At 46.8% G+C, this 21,787-nt stretch overlaps 1 protein-coding gene across 1 annotated transcript in view; it reads left to right on the forward strand.

Annotated features, from left to right (window-relative positions):
- Positions 1-2,869: 2,869 nt before the first annotated feature.
- The window catches only part of Myo1h (myosin IH), a 56,871-nt gene continuing 37,953 nt past the window's right edge, over positions 2,870-21,787 (forward strand). Inside the window, exons 1-10 of the mRNA XM_045132504.1 lie at positions 2,870-3,022; positions 7,121-7,236; positions 8,712-8,910; positions 9,886-9,966; positions 12,516-12,695; positions 15,308-15,406; positions 17,061-17,174; positions 17,737-17,808; positions 18,638-18,757; positions 21,313-21,380. Of these exons, the coding sequence (XP_044988439.1) occupies positions 2,897-3,022; positions 7,121-7,236; positions 8,712-8,910; positions 9,886-9,966; positions 12,516-12,695; positions 15,308-15,406; positions 17,061-17,174; positions 17,737-17,808; positions 18,638-18,757; positions 21,313-21,380 (1,175 nt within the window). The 5' untranslated portion in view covers positions 2,870-2,896. The remainder of the gene's footprint in view (positions 3,023-7,120; positions 7,237-8,711; positions 8,911-9,885; positions 9,967-12,515; positions 12,696-15,307; positions 15,407-17,060; positions 17,175-17,736; positions 17,809-18,637; positions 18,758-21,312; positions 21,381-21,787) is intronic.

Below are 21,787 nucleotides of genomic sequence, written 5' to 3' on the forward strand. Positions count from 1 at the left end.
TATCTTTTTCTCTAATCATTATTTCTTCCTGTGTCTTATCAAAGAACATGGTTGCCTTTCTCTGGTTCAAAAGACATTCTCCTTGCTTACTTCTAGCAGCTTTACATATTTTTACATTTACTAGTTGTTTTTGTTTGTTTGTTTGTTTGTTTTTTGAGGTAGGGTCTCACTCTAGCCCAGGCTAACCTGGAATTCACTCTGTAGTCTCAGGGTGACCATGAACTTCACAGTGATCCTCTACCTCCCTAGTGCTGGGATTAAAGGCGTGAACCACCACACCCAAGTACATTTACTTTTAACCCTAAGATCCATCTCAGTTGACATATATATGTTTCAATATGTATTACATGAACATATGCACATAGAGTGTAAGGGGGGGACTAACAACAAATTTTTGCTTGTGGGTATTGAACTATTTCTGCACCACTGGTTGAAAAAAGATTTTCCATTTATGCATTGAATTATTTTGGTGCTCTGTATGTGTGTTTGTACACGCATACATGTTTGTGTGCATGAGTGCATGCTTATATTCATGTGTATGTGTGTACTCACATGTATTTGGAGGCCAGAGAGATCAATATCAGGCGTCTTCTTCGATCACTGGTTCTTCAATTACCTTGTTCTTTGAGACTGGGTCTCTTGCTGAACCTAGCGCTCATCAGTTTGGCTAGATCGGCTGGCCGGTGAGCCCCTGGGATCCCCTTGTCTGCACCTCCCCAGGGCTGGGATTACAGGCACGCAAAACCACGCCTGGCATCTCACCCATGACCTGAGGATCTGATCCCAGATCGTCATGCTTGCACAGCTGAGCCATCTCCTCAGCTCTGATTTGGCTTTTTAATCAAAAAATTGACAGTCTTGGGGACTGGAGAGATGGCCCAGTGCTTATAAAGCAACCTGGGGTTTGATTCCCCAGTACCCACGTAAAGCCAGATGCACAAAGTGGCATATGCATCTGGAGTTTGGAGTTCGTTTACAATGGCTGGAGGCCCTGGTGGGCCCATTCTCTCTGTCTCTCTTCTCTCTGTGCTGCAGATAAACAAACAAAAATATTTTTGACAGTCTTGATTGACTATTACTTAAATTTTAGAGGTGTGAGCATGCCAGCCTTTTTCTTCCCTTCAAGATTCTTTCGACTTTTCTAGAATTTTGGTCTCTCTGCCACTTGTCAATTTACTGCACTCATGAAAATTTGACTCAATCAGATCTCCTTGAAGTTAATTTTTCATCACTAGAGGGCATTAGAGGCACATCGCACTAGCTGGGAGCTGCTCTTCCTGGTTCCTTTTGCTATATTCTGGGTTTTCCTCTCCCCCCCCCCTTCTGTTTCTCTCTCTCTCTCCCTCTCTCTCTCTCTCTCTCTCTCTCTCTCTGTCTCTCTCTCTGTGGGTGTTTACGTGTGTACTGGGTAGTTGAACCCGGGCCGTCAGGCTTTGCAAGCAAGCCCCTTTAACTGCTGAGCCATCTCTTCAGTCCTTGGGCATGGTTTTTACAAACATCCCTGTGCCCTGCACTTCATCGGTCAGAAGGAGGATTGAATAAGTCAGGTCTTTAGAACAGTACCTGGAACAATAGATGCGGGTTTCTGTTAGCTGCTACTGTTGTTTTCACACAGAAGGGAAAGGAGGAAGGGAGGGTCTTGTGTTACTTCATGTTGGGCATGCCCGAGAAACGCACCATTTTCTGGTTTCATCAGCGTTTGGACATCCCAAACGCAGACGGTGTGGCCTGCTGCTTGGCTGGGCCACACAGTACAGCCCATTGCTCTGAGGCTGCACGTTCAACATGTTACCATGCAGAACAGCGCGGTCAGCTGGGACACAATGGTAAGTACTTGTGAACCCAAACATGTCGAAGCATAGAAAAGGTATGGCATTATACCAGTTTCTATACGAAACAAGGTGGAAGCGTATTAACAGGAAGACAACTGATGAGAATTCTACTATTGTCTTCACAGGATGCACACAAGAGGCACACAACTGCTCATATATGAGCATGCAGTGCACACACACACACACACACACCACCACCACCACCACCACACAGATACTGGTGAAAATAAATGGTGGAAATTTCTTACATATATATGCATATTAATTTTTAAAGAGAGAGAACTGGCACACCAGGGCCTCAACCACTGTAATTGAACTCCAGATGCCTGCGCCACCTAGTGGGCATGTGCCACCTTGCGCTTGCCTCACCTTTGTGCATCAGGCTTATGTGGGATCTGGAGAGTTGAACGTGGGTCCTTAGGCTTCACAGGCAAGCGCCTTAACTGCTAAGCCATCTCTCATTTAAGAATATTTTATTTAGCTTGTTGTTTGTGTGTGTAAGAGAGACAATGGGTGCACCAGGGCCTATAGCTACTGCAAACAAACTCCAGATGCATGTGCCATCTTGTGCATCTGGCTTCTCGTGGGTACGTACGGGGGAATTGAATGTAGGTCCTTTGGCTTTTCGGACAATCTTCTTAACTACTGAGCCATCTCTCCAGACTTTCTTTCTTTTCTTTCTTTCTTTTTTTTTAATTGGCACTTAAAAGCAGAGAGAAGAGAGATAGAGAATGGGTGCACTCGAGCCTCTAGCTGCTGCAAACAAACTCCCAATGAATGTGCCACTTCGTGCATTTGGCTTTACAGGGGTGCTGGGGAATTGAACCCAAGTCTTTAGTCTCTGAAGGCAAACGCCTTAACCACTGAGCCACACCTCTCCGGCCGCTGGGTAGGAATTTCTTAGGTCACCATAACCTTGGCTCTGTATTATTCCAGTGATTAGCGTCTGGTCATTTCCACACACTCAGATGCAGATAGACCCTGCCGGGAATGAACGAACCCCTGAGATGACGTTCTGTTTGCCCCATTAGAAAGAAGCGAGGAGGAAGCACATCCGCCTGCACATGGAGGGGACGCTGACGGCCCGGGACAAGGTCGGGGTACAGGACTTTGTACTCCTGGACGCCTACACCAGCGAGTCTGCCTTCGTGGACAATCTCCGCAAGCGCTTCAGCGAGAACCTCATCTATGTACGTCCTCTGTGTCTGTTTCCCCCTCCCTGCCTTGCAGCCTGGGTGCACGCGGTGGGCCACGCGGGGCCGCTAGAGGGCGCGCTCGCCTCATTCCGCCTGCGCTGCAGCCAGGGACAGCCTCAAACGTGCCCCACAGGGGACTCCCTGCACCGACTTATGTCATGTTAGGGTCCAGGAACAAAGCTTTATTATTATTATTATTTATAAACATTTTATTTATTTATTTGACAGAGAAAGAGAGAAAGAGAATGGGCACGCCAGGGCCTCCAGCCACTGCCGACGAACTCCAGACACGTGCGCCCCCTTGTGCAGCTGGCTAACGTGGGTCCTGGGGAATCGAACCAGGGTCCTTTGACTTTGCAGGCAAACGCCTTAACCGCTAAGCCATCCCTCCAGCCCGCTGCTTTCTTTTGCATTCGTTTCTTCCTGTTGCAGCCTCGCCTTGCTTGGTGGCAAAGTACCCCTCACCACCACCCCCAAACCCTTTCAGTTTGACATTTTTGTTGTTGGTGGTGGTGGTATTTTTGGTACTGGAAAGGGAGCAGTGCCCCCCCCCAGAGACAATTCTAGGTCTCAGTGGTACAGATTGGCACCTGTCTTTCAACCAGTCCCTGTGGTGAGGAATAGGGGAATATTTGGATTTGCCCCTGGATGGGTTACTAGGTCTGTCCTGAAAGGACAGAGTTGGAGCATCCTCAGTGGTGTGGGATGAGGAGAGTTCCCTGATAAGAGTCTTTCTGGAAGGAGAAATATATGCCAGGCAGGAAATGTAAGATATCCACTATACTCTGTAAGTTTCCAAGCGTCAAGACTTAAACAAACCCTTCTCAGATTGGCCTTCTCCTATCTAGTAGTAGACAGCTGTATATATATATATATGATATATATTATGAGAAGGAGAAAGAGTATGGACACACCAGAGCCTCTTGCCACTGAGAACAAACTCCAGATGCATGCACCACTTTGTGCATCTAGTTTTGTAGGTACTGTGGAATCAAACTGGCCAGGGCTAGAGGGATGGTTTAACAGATAAGGCACTTGCCTGCAAAGCCAAAGGAGACCCAGATTCGATTCCCCAGGACCCATGTAAGCCAGATGCACAAGGTGGCACATGCTTCTGGAGTTCACTAGCTGTGGCTGAATGCCCTGGTGTACCCATTCTTTCTCTTTCTCTTTCTCTCATAAATAAAATAAAAATTAAAAAAAAAAACTGGCCCACTTTGCAAGTGCCTTTAGCCACCGAGCAATCTCTCCAGCCCTGTTGGCCAGTTTTTATTAGCTTCATATGCCAACACATCTTGATTTGATCCTTCAGGTTTCCTGTGAATTCCTCTTCTGTAATATTATAGTATATGTGTTATTGAGTATATTATCAAACTTATTTCATTTAATCTTAAAAATCACCATAGCTTTTGTTAAGAGTAAACTAGGCAAACAGTAGTAGCTTTTAACAATATTTGCCACGGGCTGGGTACATAGGTCAATGTAAAGCATCTGCCTAGCACGTACAAGTCCCTGGGTCGGACTTACAGCTTAGCTGGTTTGTAAATGCATAACATATATAAATGTATGTATCGAAACCAAGGCTGTTGGAATAAATAAGATATGTCTTAAATGAAGTATTCCATATCCAGGCTTTCATAATTAGCACCCTTAATCGTATAAATAGAAACAAAAAAAAATCAAACAACTCTTCACTGTTAGCAAAGCAGAGCCAGCATGCTGGTGGCGAATAGCCGGGTTAATAGGATCCCCGTGACTAAACTGTTTCCAGTCTAAGTGGACACATTCTGGGACTTTCTTCCACAGCAAGACCAGGTTTCCACGGATCAAAGTAACGTAGAATTGTAGTCAGAATGCTCTTCTCTGATCTGATTCCTCTGTTTCTTTGGTTTATTTTTTGTCCTGGAGATTAGAAAGTAGTTGGAAAGACTTTAGTATGCTCACAATATAGACTTCAGAGCCTTCAGTATTCGAAATACCAAACTCAGAACAAGAAAATGCCACATGAATTGTCAACGGAACCTGAGTGTTTATTTTATTTATTTATTTATTTTTGGTTTTTCGAGGTAGGGTCTCACTCTAGCCCAAGCTGACCTGGAATTCAGTATGTAGTCTCAGGGTGGCCTCGAACTCACAGTGATCCTTCTACCTCTGCCTCCTGAGTGTTGGGATTAAAGGCGTGCACCAATACGCCTGGCTATGAGCGTTTAGTCTTTGTGAGAGTGAAACGTTAGAGCTCTGTGTTTGTCTGCAATTGTTTTCCAAGAAGTCTTTTATTAGTGGTTAGGCTACAAGCCTAAATACTTGGAAATTCAGAATAGGAATAGAGTCTGAAGTTGAAATCTAGAGAAATAAGTGCCATTTCTGGGAGTATTGTGTGGGTGTTAGAACACTGTTAGGCACACTCTCCCTGCATGGTCACCCAGTGGCTAAAAGATATTTAAAATTATTTTTATTTCATTTATTTATTGCCTGATGTGGTGGTGCATGCCTTTAATCCCAGCACTTGGGAAACAGAGGTAGAAGGATCGCCATGAGTTCAAGACCACCCTGAGGCTACCGAGTGAATTCCAGGACAGTTTGGGCTACAGCTAGACCTTACCTCAAGGGGAAAAAAATTACTCATCTATTTGCAAGCAGAGAGGGATAGGGAGGAGAGAGAGAGAGTATGGACACACCAGGGCCTCTAGCCACTGCAAATGAACTCCAGATGAATGCGCCACTTTAGGTGGCTACTGGAGAATTGAACCTGGGTCGTCAGGCTTTGCAGCCAAGCACCTTAACTGCTGAGCCATCTCTCTAGCCCCAGAGAGACATTTCTGAGGCATTATAAATCAGATACTCCTTCTTAAAGCCACAGTACAAGTGCCCCACCACCACCACCATTGCATTTGGAATAGAACCTCAATTCCCCATGCAGCACCCAGGACCCTGTGATGGGAACCTGCTACTTTTTGCCAGCCCCTCGCTCTCTCCCTCTTCCCCTCATTCCAGGGCTTCAGTTGCCCCTCCTGTAGTGCAGACAGCCAGCTGCTGACTAGACCCTTCATTGTGAAACACCCTTAGCTGTGGCTAAAATTGAATCACATGAGCTTTCTTTTAAAAATTCAGGCAGTATGGCCCAGGGACAAAGCACCTGCCTTGTATGTGGAAGGTGCTGGATTCAGTCCACAGTACCAAACAAGCACATGTCTGGGCTCTATCCTCCAGAGACATGGGCTTAGTCAGTCTAGGGTGGAAACTAGACATCAGAACTGTTTTAGCTGCTTCCTTGGGTGGGGGTTGTGGCTCAGTGCAAGAGCAGCTGCCTAGCATGCACAAGGGTTTCAATCCTCAACAGTGCCAACACACACACACACACACACACACACACACACACACACTGCCCTGCCAAGGTGTGAATTGCTGGTGCAGATGTGGCAAACCCTCACCGCATCTCTCTGTCCTCAGTCTGCCCTGCTTCATTCTATTTTCAAGCTACTTCTGAGAGCTTTCTCCAGCTTCCAGTCTCCCTCCTTGAAGACTAAATGTTCATACTACCTTGGCAGCCTCGTTATGCTCTTGTAGCAGACACCTTCAGGCTTGCAGAGATGAACTTCCAGACCAGGCACGGTTATGGAGGAAGGGATATTTACTGAAGCTTACAGATCCAGGGGAAGTTCCATAATGGCAGAAGAAGCTGGTCTGTCTTCACAGGACCAAGCAGAGAGAGAGAAAAGCATAAGCCAAAAAGCCACACAGCACAGTGCACTTCAGGAACTCTAGCTAGGCACACTTTGCAGATCTTTAGATCGAAATCTGAAACCCACCACCACACCTTAAGATCCACCCAGTGACACCGCCTCCAGCCTGGTGGCTGCAGATCCAAACTACAAGCTAATGAAACGCTGAATTATATTGGGGGGCCATCTGTATAAACTACCACATCTCTTCTGAGCATGTCCTTGTTGTCTCTCCTAACCTCGCCCCATGTAAGCTCTGTGGTGGCCGAAAACACACCTGTGCTATTTGAATGAGCCCCTGGGGGATGGCAGTGTGTGTCAGTGTTGGTACCTCGAATTCCTCATCCGCGCTGTGCTGCTTTCCTCATAGACGTACATTGGGACCCTCCTTGTGTCCGTGAACCCCTACCAAGAGCTGGGAATCTACACTGTGAGCCAGATGGAGCTTTACCAAGGGGTCAATTTCTTCGAACTGCCACCCCATGTGTAAGTGACTTCCCCAGGACATCTCATTCTCTTTCCATTCCCCTCCCCGCCCCCACCACCCTCTCATTGTTCAAGGTAAGAGTCTGGCTCTGGCCCCGGCTGACCTGGACTTCACTACGTAGTCTCAGGCTGGTCTCAAACTCACAGCGATCCTCCTACCTCAGCCTCCAGAGTTCTGGGATTAAAGGCGTGCGCCACACCACGGCCAGCATCTTTCCTTCCATCCAAATCCTTGGTGCGTGGTATTAGGTTCTGCCTCCCTCTTGCAAGTTCATTAACATGGGACACACGTCTCCTTGTAAAATAAGTCAAAGCAATGCACAGGGTCAGCAGGTCATCTTAGAGTCTAGCCTTCAGCAGACGAGGGGTGGAATCTTCCCAGGAATTACTAGCCCAGTGTACCTAGGAAGGTGTCTTCTGTGGGTTGCTCTAGTGCCATCTACTGGTGCCTGAGCATCACTGCAGCTAAGGAGAATGCCCACTGGTTTAGATCCTTCCTGGGGCTGCAGAACCTTCCCCACTGAGCAGTTTGCCTACTGTATACGCTTCAAGCTTTGCTGAATTTCCCACTTTTTCCTAATTGCTGACTTCCAGGCTTATAATTAGATTCTCCCCTCATTTGTCTTGGAGACTCAGCTGTTGTACTTCCTGTGGCATTTGTAGAACTTTCTACCCCTTCCACCAAGTCCTGAACATACCAGCTCACGGGGAAGCTTCATGCTTTGGTTTCTGGTCTTGAATCATGATAACAGTTTTACATCTTGTCCTAAAGGTATCATAGGCTCATTTTTTTTTTTGCATATCAGTTTTTAATCACTGTTTTTTCTGCCTCTACATTCTTCTTTAAAATTTTTTTTTTTTATTTGGTGGGCTGGAAAGATGGCTTAGAGGTTCAGGTGCTTGCCTGCAAAGCCAAAGGACCTAGGTTCAAATTCCCCAGGACCCATGCAAGCCAAATGCACAAGGCATGCGCCTGGAGTTCCTTTGCAGTGGCTGGAGGCCCTGGCGCGCCTATTTTCTCTCTCTCCCCCTTCTCTCTCTCTCTCTCTCTTCCCTGCCTATTTCTCTCTCAAATAAATAAATAAATAAATATATTTTATTTGGGCTGGAAAGATGGCTTGCCTGCAAGACAAAGGACCTAGGTCCAATTCTTCAGGACTCACATTAGCCAGATGCACAAGGTGGTGCATGTATCTGGAGTTCATTTGCAGTGGCTAGAGGCCCTGGCATGCCCATCCTTTCTCTCTCTCTCTGTTAAATAAATTAATTAATTAATTAAGAAAATATTTTTAAAAATAAATAAATTTGGTAGGGCTGGGTATATACTTGGTGATAGAGCATCTACAGTTCATTTATAGTGGCTGAAGGCCCGGATGTGCCCATTCTGTCCCTCTCCATATGCCTCTCTCCCTCTCTCAAAACAAAACAAAAAAGATTAAAACAACAGCCATGTGTTCTGTCCACCACTCATCCAGCTACGCCATCGCTGACAACGCTTACCGGATGATGTGCTCCGAGCTAAATAACCACTTTATCTTCATTTCTGGAGAGAGCGGGGCAGGGAAAACGGAGGCCTCCAAGAAGATCCTCCAGTATTTCGCAGTGACCTGCCCAATGACCGAGTCACTCCAAATAGCCCGCGACCGGCTGCTGCTCTCCAACCCGGTGCTGGAGGTAAGAGACCCCTGAGGACCCCTGGAGGGGAGTTCTCAGAGACCACTAAAGAAGGGGATTTCATTCATCTGGATAAATCAAAGTATTTGGTCACCACTGAGAAAAAGGGGGCCTCACAGATAGTGTCACAATGAAGGACGTGACCTTGAAGCAAGACTGGCGGGCTTGGATTCTAACCCAGCATGGCCAACAAGCTTCAGCAAGTCTGAACCCCAGAGTCTGTCTCCCCCAGCTGCAGAACGGGTCTGCTCTGAGCTCCTGTCTCCAGAAAGGTTTTGAGGTTTCAATGGAATAAATGCACAAAAAAGCACCTAGCAGAATTAGTGGGCGCTAAAGTTACACGTCACTATTGTTTTCCTTGTAATTTAAATCATTTTGTTTATCATGTCCACTGTGACGATGCACCAACTTGCTGGCTAATCTTGAACAAGTTATTTTCCCCATGTTTTTTTTTTTTTCGTTGCCCTTTCTGTAAAAGATGTTTATAGTTGAAGGAATTTCTAGTTGGTAGAAATTCTCCTTTGGTAGGAGAAGGGGTGTGGTGGCAGGTATATTAGCTGCACCTGCTAAGGGCTCAGATTCTCTCCATTTAGTGTCTGTTCATTTTTCTTCTTGTTTTTCAAAGTAGGGTCTCCCTCTAGCCCAAGCTGTCCTGGAATTCACTATGTAGTTCCAGGCTGGCCTTGAACTCACTGTGATCCTCCTGCCTCCTACCTCAGCCTCCCGAGTGCTGGGATTAAAGGCATCCATGGACCATTTGTAACATATCCGCCCCTGGGCCAGATTCTAGGGGATCTTCTCCCTGTACACCCTGAGTGTAGCAGTAGCATTGACCCCCCCCCCTGTAGTATGGCTGTCCTCCCCACACCCCACTTCCTCCTGCCTCTGTTTCCATTACAAGCACGTTGTCTGAGGGCAGGGTTTTGCCAAGCATGATGGCTGCAAGTGACAGTGATTGGCGCTTCGTATTTCCAGGCTTTTGGAAATGCCAAAACACTCCGGAACGACAACTCCAGCAGATTTGGAAAATACATGGACATCCAGTTTGACTTTCAGGTATGCTGAAATTCATATTTTGGGCTCATGGGGACCCTTACCTGGCCAAGGCAACCAAAGGAGAAAATGCATTCTTAGCTCAAATGCTTGAAAAATCCATTTTCTAAAAGAATTTTAAGAAATGCATGGACTGGAAAGGTGGCTTAGCAGTTAAGGCGCTTGCCTGTGAGGGCTAAGGACCCAGATTCAATTCACCAGGATCCACGTAAGCCAGATGCACAAGGTGGCAAATGTGTCTGGAGCTCATTTGCAGCGGCTAAAGACCCTGGCATGCCCATTGTCTCTCTCTGTCTCTCAAATAAATAAATAAAAATGTTTTTAAAAAAGAAATGCAAATAAAAATCTTACTTTTTTTTAGTGAATGGGGAATCAAACCCAGGTTGTTAGCCTTTGCAGGTAAGCGCCTTAACCACTGAGAAATCTCTCCTGCCCCAGCCCCAGCACCAATTAATCCATTTCTTTTGTTGCTAACTTTTTTTCAGGGGGGGGATCAAGGTAGGGTCTCACTCTAGCTCCAGGCTGACCTGGAGCTCTATAGTTCTAGGCTAGCCCTGAACTCACTACGCTTCTCCTACCTGTGCCTCGCAAGTGGTGGGATTAAAGGTGTGCACCTCTATGCCTGGCTTGTTGCTAACTTTTAACTGGGTTGACTGTCCTAGAGTAAAAGTAGTAATTAAGACACTCTAGACCTCATGTGTCCTTGTGACAAAATCGCCACTGGGATTCAGCAGCGGTAAGATTTCATTCTAGGAGACACAGCTTAGTGGTTAGGGTGCTTGTCTGAAAAGCCAAAGGACCTAAGTTCAATTCCTCAGGACCCATGTAAGCCAGCTGCACAAGGTGGCGTATGTGTCTGGAGTTCGTTTGCAGTGGCTGGAGGCCCTGGCATGCCCATTCTCTCTGCCTCTCTCTCTCAAATAAATAAATATTTTTTAAAGATTGTCATTATGATAAATGGGTATTAATATGGATAAAAAAGACTTTTGGCTCCTGCCTCATGCCATAAACAAAAATTAGCATGATGGATCATAGTTCTAAACATATACATTAAAACTAATCATGTTTCTAGACAAAAATAGAGGGAAAAAGTGATGGCATTGAAATAGTTGAACAGAAGAAAGAATTTATTAGAGGAGAATTGTCAAAGTCAGCTTCACGTTGCTGGGATGAACTACCAAACCAGACACAGTCTATGGGAGGAAGAAGGGATTTATTGAAGCTTACAGATCCAGGGGACATCCCGCAATGGCGGGAGAAACTGGCCCCTTCACAGGTCCACACAGAGGAAAGATAACATCAGCGGCAGCACCACAAAGCACTCACTCTGGGAACCCAGGCAGAGCTCAAGCTCTCTATGCCTTGGGCTGGAATTCAGATCCACCCCAGTAACACCTTAGGGCTGGACCCCAGGATCTGCCCACAGTGACTGGTATTCTAATAAGTTACAAGCTTTTTTTAAAAATTATTTATTTATTTATTTGAGAGCGACAGACACAGAGAGAAAGACAGATAGAGGGAGAGAGAGAGAATGGGCGCGCCAGGGCTTCCAGCCTCTGCAAACGAACTCCAGACGCGTGCGCCCCCTTGTGCATCTGGCTAACGTGGGACCTGGGGAACCGAGCCTCGAACCGGGGTCCTTCGGCTTCACAGGCAAGCGCTTAACCACTAACCCATCTCTCCAGCCCAAGTTACAAGCTTTAACAAACTTCTGAATCTACTGAAGAACATCTATTCAAGCCACCACAGGGAGGTTGGGAGGGGGAAAGAGAGGATGGTGGGAGGGGATTTTATTTTACTTTATTTATTTGACAGAGAGAAAGAGGGAGAGAGAGTGAGAATGGGCATGCCAGGGCTCCAGCCACTGCAAACGAACTCCAGACATGTGCATGCCTTTGTGCATTTGGCTTACGTGGGTCCTGGGGAATTGAATCTGGGTCCTTTGCCTTTGCAGACAAACACCTTAACTGCTAAACCATCCCTCCAGCCCGAGAGGGGATTTTGATCATAGTATATTACCTATATATGGAAGTAATCAATAGATAGTTTTGTTTGTTTTTTGTTTTTGTTGGTTTTTTTGAGGTAAGGACTCCCTCTAGCCCAGGCTGACCTAGAATTCACTACGTAGTCTCAGGCTGGCCTCGAACTCATGGCGATCCTTCTACCTCTGTCTCCCAAGTGCTGGGATTAAAGGCATGCGCCACCAAACCCAGCTCAATAAATAGTTTTTTAAAACATAAAGAAAATTCCTTCCTGACATAGGAGTAGACAAAAAAAAAAAAAAAAATCTTTCTCAACCTAACCCAGGAAGCATCAGTCACAGAACTGACAGGTTGTTTTTCATGCAAATTTAAGAACTTCTGAGCTGGGTGCTGAGGTACTCCTAGCACTTGGGAGACTGAGGCAAGAGCACCCCAAGTTCAGGGCCAGCCTCGTAGTGGAACCCTGCCGACAAAGCCACGAACAGAGCCGCCTTCCATCCATCAGCAGGCCTCTGCAGGAGAGTGGTTTGATTCTGATGGTCATTGTCCAACTCTTGTTCTGTTTTGAAGGGCGTCCCAGTCGGTGGACACATCATCAGTTACTTAATAGAAAAGTCTCGAGTCGTCTATCAAAACCACGGGGAGCGGAATTTCCATATCTTCTACCAGCTGCTGGCCGGTGGGGACGCGGAACGCCTCTCCTCCCTCGGCCTTGAGCAGGACCCCCAGCTGTATAAGTACCTCTCACAGGTTGGCAGGACCAGGGCCTGGGTTTGATGGCACTTTGGACGAGGAGGTTCTCATGGGTGTTTGTACCCTCCTGGCTGATTTCCTGACAGTTGCCACAAACAACCTAACCCATCTCCCTTCATGCAATCCAATGTCTAGTTCCCAGCCCTGGCTAAAATTGAATCACTTGAGGAATTTTTTTTAATTAGGTAGCAAATGATTATGTTAATTTTAATTTAATATTTTTATTTATTTGAGAGAGGAAGAGGCAAAGAGAGAGAGAGAGAGAGCAAGTGTGGGTGTGCCAGGGCCTTCAGCTGCTGTAAAAGAACTCCAGACACATGTGCCTCTTTATGCATCTGGCTTAACTGGGTTCTGGGGAATCAAACCTGGATCTTTTGGCTTTGCAGGCAAGTGCCTTAACCGCTAAGCCATCTCTTCAGCCCTGGTTATGTAATTTAAAAAAATATTTTATTTATTAATTTGAGAGGGAGAGAGAGAGAATGGGCAGGCCAGGTCCACTAGCCACTGCAAATGAACTCCAGATGCATGCACTACCTTGTGCATCTGGCTTTACATGGGTATTGGGTTGTTGAATCCAGATCCTTAGGCTTTACAGGCAAGCGTCTTAACTGCTGAGTCATCTCTCCAGCCCCGAGCCCCCCACCACTTGAAGAAAATACAGACAGAGCCAAAGAGATGGCTTAGCAGTTGAGGCACTTGCCTGTGAAGCTTAAGACCCCAGGTCTGAGTCTCCAGTACGTAAGTAAGCCAGATGCACATGGTGGTGCATGCATCTGGAGCTCATTTGCAATGGCATAAAGGCCCTGGCACACCCATTATCTCCCTCTGCCTCTCTCTCATAAATAAATAAAAATAAAAATAAATATTGAAAAACTAACAATACAGGCAGCTATAGCTCGGACAGAGCACCTATGTAGTATGTGGAAGGTGCTGGATTCAGTCCACAAGTACCAAACAATCATATGTCTGGGCCTTATGCTCCAGAGACTTGGGCTTAGTTGGTCTATGGTGAAAACTAGATATCAGGACTCTTTTAGCTGCTCCCTTGGGCTGGGGGTGTGACCCAGGGCACGAGCACCTGCCTAGCATGCTCAACATCACACACACACACACACACACACACACACACACACACACACACTGCACTGCCGAGGTGAGAACTGAGGGTGCAGATGAGATAAACCCTCACCGCACCTCTCTGTCCACAGTCTGCCCTGCTCTGTTCTTCCTTCAAGCTACTTTTGAGAACTTTCTCCATCTTCCAGTCTTCCACCTTGAGAACTCTTGGCTGCAAAATGCCCACACCACCTAGACAGCATTCATGTTTCTTTTTCCTTTTTTCCTGGTTTGCCGAGGTAGGGTCTCACTCTGGCTCAGGCTGACCTGGAATTCACTATGTCGTCTCAGGGTGGCCTTGAACTCTCGGTGATCCGCCTACCTCTCCCTCCTCCCGAGCGCTAGGATTAAAGGCGTGCACCACCACGCCCAGCTGACAGCATTCGCTTTTCTGCAATCTGCACTAGGGTGCAGGTCACCCCAGTTGAGTGAGAAGTATTTGATGTCAGGAGTACCTTTGGGGATTTTTTTTTTTGCCCCAAGATTTTTATTTATTTATTTTTTCTCACACTGGACCTGGCTTTGAGCTGTCACCATGCAGAGTGTAGCTTGGGATCATCTGAGACAGAGGGTAAGGCTTCATCAAGTGACTCTCATAAAATGATCACCAATATTTCCTAGAACTCTTAACAGAAAAGAAGAAGTGGCCAGAGTTTACCTTAAAAAAATGAAGCTAGGGCTAGAGAGATGGCTTAGGGGTTAAGCACTTGCCTGAGAAGCCTAATGACCCTGATTCAAGGCTTGATTCCCCAGGACCCACGTAAACCAGATGTACAAGGTGGCAAGTTTGTTTGCAGTGGCTGGAGGCCCTGGCCCTCCCATTCTCTATCTGCCTCTTTCTCTGTGTCTGTTGCTCTCAAATAAATAAATAAAAGTGAAGCTAAGCCAGGCATGATGGTGCACACCTTTAATCCCAACACTTGGGAGGCAGAGGTAGGAGGGTCGCCATGAATTCGAGGCCACCCTGAGACTACATAGTGAATTCTGGGTTAGCCTGGGGTTACAGCAAAACCCTACCTCAAAAAAAAAAAAAAGAGGAAAAGAAATGTTTTGGTCTGGGGAAATTGCTTAACCATTAAGGTATTTGCCTGTGAAGCCTAAGGACCCCAGTTCGACTCCCCAGGACCCACATAAGCCAGATGCACGGGGGGGGGGGGCGGGTGGCGCATGTGTCTGGAGTTCGTTTGCAGTGGCTAGAAGCCCTGGCGTACCCATATTCTCCCTCCCCCACCCCACCTCTGTCTAATAAATAGATTAAAAATAAAATATTTAAAAAATACAAGCCAGTAAGATGCAACTTCAAAAGTGTCTCAGAACAGGGATTTAAAAATAAAATTCCAAATAAATTTGAAACAAAGTAGCTATTGGCAAATTAGCATAAACTGGGTAGATGGAAACTTAACTTTTTAGAGAAAACCATTTTAGTGTAAGAAGCAGTATATGCATGCTTAACCGTCCTTTAAAAGCCACTGACTGACCCAATTGTGTCACAGGGGCATTGTGCCAAAGAGTCATCTATCAACGACAAGAATGACTGGAAGACTGTTTCCAATGCCTTTTCTGTCATTGATTTCACCAGAGCTGACCTCGAGGTATGGGTTCTGTCTGGGTGGCCAGACACAGTAAATCAACGCCAGGACCCCTTGTTACACAGACGTTTGAAACAAAGAATAGATATATCCCAAATCTTGCACGTCAGCACAAACACTAACAGACCAGCCACTGCTTGTTTGAAATTCAAATATTCAGTGGGAGTTTTTCGACTTCCATGACAACCTAAAGTTTTCCTCCTGCTAAGCACAGGAGGTGATTAGCTTCTTCCCCCAAGTTAAAAGTTCCGTTTCGGCAGCTCAGAGCCCGTAGAATTACAGGCCCTTTTGTTTATTTACACCTTCATGTTTTGAAAGAAATATCAGCAAACTGTAGCATCAATAAGTATTGTTCATTTATCATTTTAGCTTTTCGATTGTTAAACTGCTAATCTTTGGACTAGAATGTCAGGGTTTTTTAATTGCATTTTATTTATTTGCAAGGAGAGAGAGAAAGGGCCTCTAGCCAGATACACAAAGTGGCACATGCATCTGGTGTCTGGAGGCCCTGGTGCACCCATTTTTCCTCTCTCTCCCCTTGTAAATATATATATATATTATTTTTATTATTTATTTATTTGAGAGGGAGAGGCAGAGATAGAGAGAAAATGGACATGTCAGGGCCTCTAGCCACTGCAAATGAACTCCAGACACATGGGCTACCTTGTGCATCTGGCTTATGTGAGCACTGGGGAATTAAACCTGGGTCCTTAGGCTTCGCAGGTAAGTGCCTGAATAGCTAAGCCATCTCTCCAGTCCCAGCAAAAAAAAAAAAAAAAAAAAGTGTTTTTAGGGCTGGAGAGGTGGATTAGCAGTTAATTACTTGCCTGTGAGGCCTAAGGACCCCACTTAAATGCTCAATTCCCCAGGACCCACGTTAGCCAAATGCACAAGGGGGCACACATGTCTGGAGTATGTTTGCAGTGGCTGGAGGCCCTGGTGCGCCCATTCATTCTCTCTCTCTCTCTCTCTCTCTCTCTATATATATATATATATATATATATATATGTATATCTGCCTCTTTCTCTCTGTCTGTCGCTATCAAATAAATAAATAAAAATGAACAAAAAAATGATTTTGGTTTTTCGAGGTAGTTTCCCTCTGCACCACCATGCCTGGCTCTATTTTTCTTTTTTTAAAGCAGGATGTAGAGATGCACACTTTTAATCCCTGCACTCGGGGAGCAGAGGTAGGAGGATCACCATGAGTTTGAGGCCACCCTGAGACTACGTAGTGAGTTCCAGGTCAGCCTGGACTAGAGTAAGACCCTACCTCGAAAAACCAAAAAACAAAAAGAAAAATAGAAGCCAGACGTGGTGGTAAGAGGATTGCTGTGACTTCAAGGTCAGCCTGAGACTACGTAGTAAATTTTCGGTCAGCCTGGGCTAGAGTGAGTCCCTACCTCAAAACAATAAAAAAGCAGAAACGTTCTGGCTGAAGGCTGAGTGAGGCGCTCTCCCACCCTGACCTTTTTAAGAGTTTGCAGGCCGGAAGTAGAGGCAGCAGCTGGGTGTGTGGGCTGAGCTGGGATTTGGGGGCATCGTTTCCCCTTGGGTGTCGTATTGATGCCATTGGTCACTGAGGTACTGTCATCTTCTCTCCATCCACATCCCCACCCCCTGCACACCCGCGCCCCCCTGGCTCCCCACCGTCCCAGAACCTCTTTGGAATCATCGCCAGTGTCCTGCACCTGGGGAACATTTGTTTCACGGAGGACAAACAAGGCGGTGCCACCGTGCCAGACACCCACGAGATCAAGTGGATCGCCAAGGTGACAATCTTCCCTTTGAGAGGCAGAGGGCTAGAGGGGCGCCAGTCATGCCCCCCACCCCCGGGGTCCACAGTATCCCAAGGGATCAACCGCTTTCACTACTGCCTACTAGGAGGGCTAAAGACAACTAGAGATCAGTGAGAACAATTTCTGTTTTATTTGGGTTTCTAAGACAGCTTCTGAACCAGGCATGGTGGCGCACACCTTTAATCCCAGCACTCGGGAGGCAGAGGTAGGAGGATCGCCGTGAGTTCGAGGCCACCCTGAGACTACAGAGTGAATTCCAGGTCAGCCTGAGCTAGAGTGAGACCCTACCTCAAAAATAAATAAATAAATAAATAAATAAAAAGACAGCTTCTGGCTCTGTGACCCCGGCTGGTCTTGAACCTACACTCCTCCTGCCTCGGCCTCCTGAGTGTTGCGATTACAGGTGTGTGCCCACCACATCTGGCCCAGTGAGGTCTCACTTGCCTTCAAACACGACTAGTAAGAGCAGATGACTCTCTCTATAAATGAGCAAGTAAAATCGGTCACTGAATGACAACGGCCTTCTTTTGCTCAGCTCCTGGGGGTCTGCCCATCGGTTCTGCTGGAAGCTCTTACCCACAGAAAGATTGAAGCCAAAACAGAGGAGGTAAAAATAAGTAAATAAATAAATAAATGACTCTGGATGGGTATGCACCTGCCCTCCCCACCGTGGCTGCCTGGCGCACATGACAGATAGCATGCTGGTGGTATTGGGGATGCCAAACCCTCGAACCCAGTCTTCTAGGTCCAAAGTGGGTCTTGCCACGGTCTCCTGCCTCATGCCTGTACATGTACCCTATTGTGCCAGCTCATGCCCTGTACTTGCTACCTCCATTCTCCACAGAGTCTCTGCACATGTTCCTCCTGCTGAAACGCTGCTCCCTTTCGATCTGCTCTTCCCTTCATCCCTCAGCCTCTGGAGCCCTGAATCATGAGCATCCCTGGCCATCCGACCTTGACCTTTCGTCCCTCCTCACAGCGCTCACTGTCAGTCTGCACAAGGATGCTTCTTCGTGTCATTCTTATTTATTTATTTATTTGTTTATTTAAGAGGGGGAGGGGGAGAGAATAGGGGCCCCAGGGCCTCCAGCCACTGCAGATGAACTCGGGATGCACGCGCCACCTTGTGCATCTGGCTTACGTGGGGACTGGGGAACTGAATCTGGGTCCTCAGGCTTCGCAGGTGAGCGCCTTCACTGATAGGCCATCTCTCCAGCCCAGTACCCTTTTTCAAATGTCTTGTCAGCCTTTCCCACCTCTGCCCACTACCCTCCCCCCAATCCTGCTGCACTGTTACCCATGAAGGCCAGCGTGGTGTTCCTCAGTCGTGATCCCCCAACATTTACCATGCTTAGTCCCCACCCGAGACTGGTTCAGAAGTGCAGGGGATTTTGTTTTTTTCCTTCTGTACCAAAGAACCTCCTCCTTCTTTTCAGGTGATCTGCCCACTCACGGTGGAACTGTCTGTCTATTCAAGGGACGCCATGGCCAAGGCTGTTTACGGACGGACATTTACTTGGTTGGTGAGCAAGATCAATTCCTCCTTAGTCAACAAGGTGGGTCACCACGTTGTGAAGGACTAACCCCCCCCCCCAACTAAAGTGGTCATGTCTTCTGCTGCAATTAGTTTAAAGTAGTTGTGCAGGGCTGGAGAGATGGCTTAGTGGTTAAGCGCTTGCCTGTGAAGCCTAAGGACCCCGGTTCGAGGCTCGGTTCCCCAGGTCCCACGTTAGCCAGATGCACAAGGGGGCGCACGCATCTGGAGTTCGTTTGCAGAGGGTGGAAGCTCTGGCGCGCCTATTCTCTCTCTCTCTCTCTATCTGTCTTTCTCTCTGTGTCTGTCGCTCTCAAATAAATAAAAATTTTAAAAAAAAAAGAATTAAAGATTTGCTTTTAAAAAAAAGTAGTTGTGCAGATGGGCTGTAAGCAAATCCCAGGTAGGAGTTGTCTTGTCCTGACCACCTTCCACGGGAATGCGTGTCAGATGACATAGAGCATGTCCCTGGGTGTGCTGTGAACAGAACCAGGGGTATACCAGAAGGCTTTGGGCGGTGTACACAGAAACTCTCAGCAGTGGTATATTTATCGTGTCTACTAAAAATTATAACTAGCTTTCAAATTCATCTATAGGTTATGTTTTCTTTTTTCTATTTTATTTATTTATAATTTTTTCTTGCAAGAGAAAGAAGGGCAGGTAGAGATAGAAAGAGAATGGGCATGCTAGGGTCTCCAGCCACTGCAAACAAACTCCAAACACATGCGCCACCTTGTGCATCTGGCTTATGTGGGTCCTGGGGAATTGAACCAGTAAATGCCTTAACTGCTAACCCATCACTCCAGCCCCATATGCACTGCTGGGAGGCACATCGAGATCACAACATTATTGCTCAGTCTCCACCCTTGCCTTACGGCCCTTGGTGCCATACAACATGGTACCCATGCCACCTACCTGCCACCTGCCCTCTCGTGTGAACAAGCACGCCCTTCACAGTCCATAGACAGCTTTCTTTCTGTGTGTGTATATGTGTGTTTGGTGTGCATGCATGTATACATGTGTTTATACATGTTGATGTGTGTATGGACACACGCGTATAGGTGCGTGTGCTCATGTGTGTACGTGTGTGTGGAGGCCAGTAGTTAATGCTGGGTATCATCTATTTTATGTATTTATTTGCAAGCAGAGAGAGAGATAGAGAGAAGAGAGAGAGAATGGTCACACCAGGGCCTCCAGCCACTGCAAACAAACTCCAGATGCATGTACCATTTTGTGCATCTGGCCTTACGTGGGTACTGGGGAATCAAACCCAGATGGTTAGGCTTTGCAAGCAAGCACCTTAGCTGCTGAGCCATCTCCCCAGCCCAAGGTTGGGTATCTTTTACAGTCACTTCTCTGCCTTATTTAGTGAGACAGGGTCTGTCACCAAGCCCAGAGCTCACTGATTTGGCTAGATTGGCTAACCAGTAAGCCTGAGGGATCCTCCTGTCTCTGCCTCCTGAACATTGATTGGGTCGATGCCACCACGCTTGGCATTTACGGGGGTCTCATAGTTAAGCAGCCAGCACTTTAACCTCTGAGCCATCTCCCCAGCCGTACTTTTTTCTCTTGTTTTGGAGTGAATGCGAACTTCGAAGGCTGGAAGAGACACAGAACCAAGAAGTAAGTTAGAAGGAAAGGTGTCCAGCAGGTTACAGATGGCTGGCCCTCCAAGGTCACTTCAGGAGTGACTGCTGAAGAAGGAGAAGACACGAGCTTCAAAGTCAAGAACCAGCTGTGGGGACAGCTCGTGGTTTGGGGTATCAAAATTTAAAATCTACTGCCGGGCGTGGTGGCGCCCGCCTTTAATCCCAGCACTCGGGAGGCAGAGGTAGGAGCATCAGTGTGATTTCGAGGCTGTCCTGAGACTACATAGTGAGTTCCAGGTCAGCCTGGGCTAGAGTGAGACCCTACCTCGAAAAACCAAAATCATCATCATCATCATCATCATCTAACTAAATTAGTCAACTTGCGATCACTATAATGACACATACCCAAAGCTGGATAATTTTATGAGGAAAGGAGGTTTACTTAGCTCGCGGGCTCTTTGGTGATGGCCTTCTTGCTGGCAATGTCGTGGGGTGGCATAAGGCATCACCTGGCAAAAGAAAGGGAGCCTACACTGCGTGTCTCCTCTGACCTCTTTCTGTTCTTAGAAAGCCACTGACATTTTATCATGGGGGCTCCACTCTGGTGATCTCATCAAAGCTAATCACCTCCCCAAGGTCTTACCTCCAAACTCCACAGTCAAATTTAGTTTCCCTCCTCCTGAAAACCTCATGGCTGAAGGGCTGGAGAGATTGCTTAGTGGTTAAGGAGCTTGCCTGCAAAGCCTAATGACTGGGTTCGATTCCCCAGTACCCACGTAAAAGCCAGGTGCAGGTGCACAGTGGCACATGCGTCTGGAATTGGCAGTGGCTGGAGGCACCCTTTCTCATTTTCTCTCTCTCTCTTCTCTGCTTGCAAATAAATAAAACCTCATGGTGGGAATTAAATTTCAGCACAAGAGCCTTTTGGAGATGCGCGGTTTATCCACACCGCAGCACTAACCATTAATAGCATGTGTTATTTGACTAGGATATCACCCAAAAAACCGTGATTGGATTGCTTGATATCTACGGGTTCGAAGTCTTTGACAAGAACGGGTGAGTTTGTCTTTTCCTCCCTGCTTGTCCTGCGCCCCTCCTTGTGCTTTAGTCACCCTTAGTGACAGTGGAATCGATCTCCCCATTCCTAGAATCTCTCCATTGACCCAGTCCTTACTTCAGATGGTTGCATACAGTGTGCTACCACTGAGCTGCATCCCCAGAACCCCACGGACTGTTCTAGAAGCGACATATAAACATATTTCACTTGGTTCTTACAATTTCTTTTTTTTAAATTTTATTTATTTAAGAGAGAAAGGGATAGAGAGAGAGAGAGAGAGGGAGAGAATGGGTGTCCCAGGGCCTCACTGTACCGCTCACTGCAAATGAACTCCAGACACATGTGCCACCATGTACGGCTGGCTTACATGGGTCCTGGGGGATCGGAGCTGGGTTCTTTGGTTTTG

Source organism: Jaculus jaculus, chromosome 13 (genome assembly GCF_020740685.1).
Source record: "Jaculus jaculus isolate mJacJac1 chromosome 13, mJacJac1.mat.Y.cur, whole genome shotgun sequence".
NCBI classification, from domain to species: Eukaryota; Metazoa; Chordata; class Mammalia; order Rodentia; family Dipodidae; genus Jaculus; species Jaculus jaculus.